The 8,778-nt window shown below is 29.8% G+C and overlaps 1 protein-coding gene across 1 annotated transcript in view; it reads right to left on the bottom strand.

Moving 5' to 3' along the window:
• The window catches only part of LOC110022033 (probable LRR receptor-like serine/threonine-protein kinase At1g06840), a gene marked incomplete at its 3' end in the record, with an annotated part of 57,008 nt that extends 48,557 nt beyond the window's left edge, over window positions 1-8,451 (bottom strand). The window contains 3 exon segments of the mRNA XM_020720807.1: window positions 4,448-4,595; window positions 7,365-7,524; window positions 8,211-8,451. Of these exon segments, the coding sequence (XP_020576466.1) occupies window positions 4,448-4,595; window positions 7,365-7,464 (248 nt within the window).
• Between the last annotated feature and the right edge of the window lie 327 nt (window positions 8,452-8,778).

Below are 8,778 nucleotides of genomic sequence, written 5' to 3'. Positions count from 1 at the left end.
ATATATATATATTGAAAGCCCAAAAAGGCTAATATATTAAATAGAAAGAAAGATACAGATACAATGTGTGGGAGGCCCAAGCATGGCACCCTGCCCACACAAAAACCACAAATGATTCCAAAATTTAAGAAAAAAAAACTTAGATACTTAAATAAAAAACCTAATAGTGTCGAAATACATAGTATCAGGTGGCTAGAGAGCGACCCAATTTGGTCTTGTCTTTGCCTATAGTTCTAGGGAAGGAGCAAGCTAATGAGCTGGTAAGATGATCGTCATTGTCAGTAGTAACTAATGTATCATCCAATATGTTCCCGAGCTGGAGTCGACCTTCATTCTTCTTCTTCCTCCTGGAATAGGACTGTCATTCCTCATCTGAAGAATCAGTCTGATGGGGTGATAGAGCTGAAGCAGATGGAATATCAACCGTATTACCCACAATAGATTCTACTATATGTGAAGTATGAGTTGACTCTACACCGGATACTTTCTGAAGAAGCGGAGCTACGAGGTTCTCCTGATTATCAGTCTGAACACTATCATTTGTAGGTAATATGCCATCAGTATTGTTTTCTATGATTTCAAGGTGTCAGCATCACATCACTCGCAGTAACAGTAACAGCAGTGTCATGGGGGTCCTCAGGGGCAACAGACACAACAGACACCTCCTCTGGTAGTATCCTCTCTAGGTGGAACTAAACTAAACAGAGCAGTGGGGTTAGACTCATCCTTATTCACTTGACCTTAGATTTCAAATTTGGATGAAACTTGTGGCATTTATCAAGGACATGACCAAACATCTTATAGTGGGTAAAATATGGGGGCTTGTGCTTCATGATGATTTGTTGTCAATAACCATTATGGGTTGTGCCCAGCTAGACTTTAGTAACATCAGGTAAAGTAATATCCTTTTCTACAAGTATTCTGGCTACCGAGAGTTTGGTTAGGTTGAAAGTAGGTAGATCTAGCTTCCAGCAGTGGTTATAAGTGCTTAATTATCTTAATTTCTCATATATTTTAAACTTACCCAAACATTTAGCCTACCCTAAATTCTCTTCCAATGAGTTTCTGGAAGCTGGAACAAAGGCTAGAACGGAGAGCAAGTAGAGGAACATGTGAACAAAATAAAATAAGAGAAGAAGAAGAAAAAAAAAAGACGAGAACAATAAGAAAAGGAAAAGAACAAGATGAGGAAGAAAATGAAAAGAGAGAGTAAGAAAGTTAAGAAGTTTTAATTTAGAATTAATTTTTTTAGGTTTCTTTTGAAAAATCGATTTCAATTCAAGATTGTAGGTTTTTAATTTCACTTGAATGAGTAGTAATTTTACCAAAGAGCCCTTGTCGACAGGGTAAATAATAAAATCGTGAGATTTACAGATTTTAAAATACAAAATATTTTTTTTCAATATTTTGCACATATAATTATATGAATAGTAGATTGATAGTTGAATGCATAGTATAAAATCTTTATATTCTTGAATGCATTTTTAAAGACTCTTGTCATGAGCAAGAAAACCCCTAAATTTTTTGGTTGATAAAAGTACGCAAGTATGTGTATTTATGTTTTGTTAGTTGGTGATATTATTTATAAAAAATATATAATTAATGCACGTACCTTATACATTTACATATGTTGCTATTTAATAGATTTCAACAGGAATCACATGTTTATTAGAATAACTAATTATGAAATATGTGGAGTTTAAGAAATATTATCATATGGGGGATAAATTGGCGGTGATATGTTTATGTTACATGTGTAGATAGGAACAAAAGTCTTCTATAGAGGAAAAATGATCCTCAAGCTAATTTAATCGTGATAATGCTGGATTTTGTTAGTTGGTGAAACTATGTATAAGAGATATGTAATTAATGCATGCAACTTATTCATCTACATATGTTGTTATTTAATAGATTTGAACAAAAATCACAGGTTAACTAAAATAACTAATTATAAAATATGTGGAATTTAAGAAATATTATGTTATTGGGAATAAATTGGCGGTGATATGATTATGTTACATGTATAGATACAGACAAAAGAGTCTTCCATAGAGGTAAAATGATCCTCAAGCTAGTTCAATATTGATAATGCTAGATTTTACTTTGCTTATATTGAACTTCATAATGTAACATTTAGGCTGAATTATGATGATCAATAACTTAGATTATTGCATGACATATTCTAAAGCTAAAATAAAATTCAATACATTAAAAAATCATTATGCAAAAACATAATTTGATATTTGTAAATAACTTATACTCATTTTTTAATACTTTTTTAACGAATAGCACACATCTTGTTTACTATTTTTCAATATTTGAGATCTATATTAGATTTATTAACTTGTTAAGTCTCATAGCTTATTAGATTGTTATGATTACTCTTACAAAAATAAATAAATAAACAAATTTGAGACTGAGCGGAATCAAACTTATTTTTTTAATTATATTTTCTTATACAGTTATTATACTTTACAAGAAATGGGAATGATAAAAAACTTTTAACTCAAGGCAATAGATGAGCTGTATATTTTATGTTAAAAAATTTTACGAGTTTTAGATGCTCTAGAGTTTAATTTTAATGATATAGTTAGATTGTTTTGCTTAATTTGAATTATTAGAGTACACTGGATTCGAGTAAATAAGATAAACATTTATGTACTGTTTCATGTGAATTTTAGTGATTGAGCATATCTCTCAATCAATTCTGGTAATAATATCATAATTGATATTGAAAGTGTATTCATTCAACTAAATCACACTCGTATCAGTACGTCCCGCATCAACTGATGAAAATTGTCATCATGGGACTTGACAATATAGACATCAAGTTAAAAAATACAAGTCTAAAAAATAGATAAACGATAAAGCTTATAACCACACTTAAGGTGAGAGCTTATATTTCTAATTTATGGTACTATGGTTGATTCATCAAAAACAAATGTATTAGATAATATTGATACTTTTTTAGATAGATAGATAACACAAATGTGCTCATGATTTATTTATTCTATTGAATAAATTGTTCATATTGAAATGAATGACAGATTCTCTCAACATATTTTAATTATATATATACACAATTATAAAAATATATTGAATAATATAAAAATGTCAGTGAAATAAACTAATATAGAATGCTTGTATATGCATGTTAACTGAAGGAGTTCACCTACTTTAGATATAGAATGTTTGTATGTGCATGTTAACTTATGGAGTTCACCTACTTATGATACTAACTAATGATACTATGTTACCTCTGTACATAAACTGAAAAAAAAAATATTAATATTGAGATAACTCAAATGACACACATTTTTAATACTACTCCTAAAATGAATGTAATATATAACATAATATAAATAGCATAAGATATCATACAGAATAATAGAATACTCTAACAATTTTTAAATGATTATTTTTGAATAACTAAACTGTCAATTTTTTATATATTTATTCACAGTATTTGATAAACATGCCCAATATTTTTTATTTATATTATATTATTAGAATTTTATTAGTATAAGCATTTACTGAGTTCTTGATACCTCATAACATTAACTAATGTTTTTAAAATCTCTTGATAGAAATTGAGTGTAATGAAGATTAAATATTTATAGAAGATGTGGTCAAATAAGTTAACAATAACTAAATTTATAATCATTTTACTTTAAAATGGTTTCTTTTTTTCAATGATTCTTTTGATTTAATAGATAGTTACTTTTATAATTTAGTGATAAAATTTGAATTTCGAATTTTCAATCCGATTGTCCGTTCTAAACTAGTGATTCTAAGCCCCTAAACAGAGTCATGACAATATTTATATTTATAACACTCAATAAACCTTTTTAATGTCTTCTATTTGGTGAATATTTTCAAAATCACTTCCTCAAATAATTTCGTGTCATTTTATCCTAAAATAAAATCACCACCTCTAATAAAATACCATGATGTTGATATTATGTTGATCAACAAATTGGCATATTTTCCTTCATTGGATTGGTATATATATACTAGATAGAATTGTTTCTAAAAAAAGCTCAAAAGATTGAAAAATCCTAAGCATTATTTGTGTGAAAATCTGTAGGCACCTTTATTTAGCCATCTCCCTACCAAGATGAGAATTCAAGATAAATCATGGCCAATAAGATAGCATAACTAAATGTTTTACTAACAACTGATAATGCATGCTGTATGAAATCCTCATATAAATGAGCATTAGGTGATTTTCTTCTCAACAGAAAATATTGCTTGGCATTATTTGCATGCTTAAATCATGGAAAACCAATAAACATTTCCTAATGGAGCAAAAGATAGACAGCAAATGGCTCAATTCCATTGTTTCTGATTATTAAGCATTTAAGATGGAAGCCAAAAATTCAGAAAATTAAGCATTTAAGATAAACATAAAAATATTAGAATGAACGAATAAGAGCAAAGACCGTACAGCTGCTGTACATGTAGGTACCCATTATTTGCAATAGGATAGCAAAATATGCCATTCCAATTTGATGTGCATGGGTCACCTCTGTTCCAAGAATTGAGATTACCAATTGGATCATTCAAACTGTTTCTAAGAGCTTTTAGTGCCTTAACTGCACATCATGAAAGCAGATAATCCTTAATCATTAATAATTATTTGACAAGAAATAGCCAAAATAAAATTTATTTAAAATTACTTCATTCATAGTTTACACCAAATACTCAAAATCTTTACATAGTTACAAATAAAATCACTTAAGAGAACTTATTAATTTTAATTTTGAGCATAAGCATATCATTTCAAGCATGTATGGCCTTTTGTTTTCAAGACATTTGCATACATAGCACACAATTCTTATGTATTTACATATCTCACACCTAAACTTGTGTGCTGCAAATTTTCCTTTTTTTAGCATGTAAAGTTAGGTAAGCACTCACAAACATCCATACATAAAAGATGAATGATTACAAACTTAGCTCTCAAAGATAATAGTTGATATCATATAGATTAGCTAATGCCTATGAGACTAATGAACCCATAATTGCAACAAGTGTTGCAGTGTTCTTTTTATTGTTTTTTTACTTTATTTGGAACAGTGAGCAAAAATTTACAAAATGTGTGGCTTCAGCTCATAATCTTAAAGAGACAATGTTCTCCAACCAAGCAGTAGGCCACAGATCTTTTTTCCGCAAAGTTCTTACTGGCCTATATTACATACTCGTCTATAGGATATCAAAATCAAACCAACTAAATCACCTTATAATTAGCTTTGGAGATGCGCCGAATTGAGAAATTATTTGTTAAGATTAAAGAGTGTACCTTTCAACCACAATGAATATTCCTAGGTTTTATAGTTTATGAATAGGAAGTAGAAGCTGGCCCTATCATAATTAAAACAATCCCTAATGGGCCAAAACCTGAGGGGCCATTTTGGAAGCAATTTTGAATTTTTTTTCTTTTTTTTCTTTTTTATTTTTATTATGTTTTTTTTTATGTTTTAATTTGAAACAAATCACATTTGGTATGTTCTAACATGTTTAGTTGTTTTTAAAAACACTCAAAATAACTTTAAAATATTTTGAGTGCTTTTAAAAAAAGTTAATATGTTTTTGAAAATAAAATACAAATCATGAAAAAAATTGCACTAAACAAATATGTTTTTAAAATAAAAGAAAAAGCAAAAAACAAAAGTGATCCCAAACAAGCCCTAGGTTAATTTTGGATGTCCGCATTTTTCATGACATAGCCAAGTTTTATAGAAAACTTGTTAAATGATTAATTTAAATTAATGCATCTCTAACTGATATCCTGAAAGACAAAAAGAAAACTCTATTGTTTTAACTGATACAATAGCAATCAACCTTACATGGTTACAAAAAATAAGAAAGATATACATGCATACCACATAATTCTTATCCATAAACATATCCAACATCTAAACGTCAACTTTTACATATATGCCACCTTATGTTTGAAAAGGTTCATTTCATCTTTTAAAAGTTAAAATAGTGATATTTTAATGTGATATGAAATATTTGAAGGGGATAAATAAAATAATCAAATTTTAGGTGTTAGGCATGTAAACACATAAGAATTCATGGTATGTATGTAAATACCCCAAAAAATAAAAAATTACCAATATCCCAGTCCTAAGAGTTACCAGATCTAACTTTTTTAGAATGCTTGGCATCTGAGTCAAGAAGGCCATCCCACTGCTAAATTGTTAAGAAGCCCAATAAATCAATGCAGAGGTATTCAAATTGTGATCAAGGGTTCTATGAATATATTCAAGGTTAAAGATATAAATACCGTGGTAATCACAACAGTTAGTACTCTACTCTGAAAACCAACTCTCAAGTACTTTCTAGTAGTGAAGAAAAAGAAGTTAATGTTTTGACCAGGTGAACATGCTAATGATTTCCAAAAAAAAAATTGTTTCTAATTTCAGAAGAATTAAAGATGGATCTTCTTTATATTCTAATTTTTCTACCATAAAAGTTCTAAATTATTAGATTTTGCTGCTACATAAGATAAATTTCACATTAAATAAAGGATAAATTTAAAGGGGCATATGGAGGCATGTGCACCTAATTTTTTATGTCTTTATAATACATGTTTATATGTCAATGTAATTTGATGTTTGGAATATTTACTTACATACCACTTAATTACTATGCATTTACATATGTAACACCTAAATTTTAATCTTTGCATAAATTTCGTTTTAACTATGCATTAAAAGGTGTATTTCACTTGTTAAAAGTTAAATAGTGATTGTTTTGATGTGATATGAAAAATTTAGGTGGTATAAATGTAAAAAGTAAACTTTCGGTGTTAGATGTGTAAATATATAAGAATTGGGTGGTATGTATGTAAGTTCCCATGATGTTTGTCAAAAGTGAACATTCAATTCTCCTATGCTCACCCACTCCCAGCCCCACCAGATCACTAAAGTTCATTTATGTGCCGTTATTAAAAAACTTTTCAGACTCTGCTGTTACTCTAAATAGTAATGCCCACGGCTGGAAAGTTGAAAAAAATTTCCAGGTCCTGTAAACAATTATATGAAGAAAAATAATGGATTGCACACAATTGAGATACTACATAGATGACCATAGATACAAAAAAGCACAATAAATATAATTCAAAATTTTCATATCACCTCAAAAATATCACTATTTTAACTCATGAAAGGTGAAATACACGTTTTTACGCATATGTAAGGAGGAATATATGTAAAAATTAAAGTTCAGGTGTTAGAAATGTAAATACATAAGAATTGAGTGGTAAGCATGTAAATCTTCCAATATATAATCAAGTATATCAACGCAAAAGGTACCAATAGTGCTGGTACTGTAAACAATCACTTTAAGCAGCATACCTTCCGTTGGATCAGTAACTTGTGCCCCAGCATTTTGTAGCAAGCAGCAAAACGGCACGATAAAAGAAGCTACAAAAATAGTAAACTTGGACTCATGCATCTTGCAACAGAGGCTATCTTTGTAGTTATCTTGAACTCCTACTTATTTGCCCTTCAGAGTCTGCTTTCCCCCAAGCAAAACAAGATATTAAAATCAAAAGAGCCTATCTAGAAAATTATTAATCAGGAAAAGAAAGATTAAAATGATGGCGCCAAAAAAAAAAAAAAAAAAAAAAACTGAAAAGGTCGCATGTGGCGAAGGGATAAAACATGTAAAATATAGTAAAATATGAGAGAAAACCCAATCTTCAGAACTTCATTAACAATTACAGAATAAAAACAGTGAAGATCCGCCAAAAGAATTAAAAAAAAAAACAGATCAAACAAGCAAAAAATACTCAAAATGGACCTCAATCATCAAAGTCAAACAAACGGCAAGTAAGTTTTGTAAGATAGCCAAATAGAAGAAATGGCTTCGATTAGTCTGTGAGGGCACACGCAAAACTTTGTCCTGTTCTATTGGATGTGTAAACCCTACTCATCATTTGAATCCTTTGTGAGTAGATCATCTTCAGTTTCATTTCATTAGCCTTATGGGTAAAGTCAATCACTTACAACCGCATAAACAGATAAAACAACGGCCAAAAAGCAAATCACAAAGAGACTGTGTGCAAACCTTTTCTACTCAAGAAAAAAAAAACAACAATGATCCAAAATCAGCCCAAACTATTCTAAAAACGTTTGGTTTTATCGGGAGAAAAAAACCATAGAATTCTAGAGGAATATATCGTATTGCGGCAAACGTACAACTTCACGGAGCGCAGGGCTAGCACAGAGCTCGAGGAGAGTGAGATGACGTAGGGTTTAACAAGGCCATCAGCAATTTCATGAAAATGAAGGAAGGAAGGTTTTCCCTTTCACGCTTTCCTTAATTTTCAAACATACTTGCCTGGCCGGCGGGTAAGCTCGACACAAGATGATTCGTTATTAAAGCTTCTTACAACTTGATAAAAAAAAACAGGATATGGGAAACGGGAGAAGCGGGGTGAGGACGAGGTCAGAGGGGATATATGGTTATAACGGCTATGGGCACAAAAAACACATCCAAGCACTACCTTTGTTTTTTCTTTTTTTCTTTTTTTTTTTTAATGAGGATATCGACCAATTTTATTCAAAAAAAATAATATATATATATATATATATACATATATATATATATATATATATACTCAAGAATTACATGACACAAAACAAAAAATAACTTAGAGCATAACTCGAAACAAATAAATACAATAAAAAAAATATAACAAAAAGACAAAAAAAATAAAAAACAAAATTCTAAGGATTTGACTCAAACATCAGGCAAGACAAAGCA

The sequence above is a fragment of the Phalaenopsis equestris genome, unplaced genomic scaffold (assembly GCF_001263595.1).
Source record: "Phalaenopsis equestris unplaced genomic scaffold, ASM126359v1 Scaffold000164, whole genome shotgun sequence".
Lineage (NCBI taxonomy): Eukaryota > Viridiplantae > Streptophyta > Magnoliopsida > Asparagales > Orchidaceae > Phalaenopsis > Phalaenopsis equestris.
This window is presented reverse-complemented; position numbering and strand designations above follow the sequence as displayed.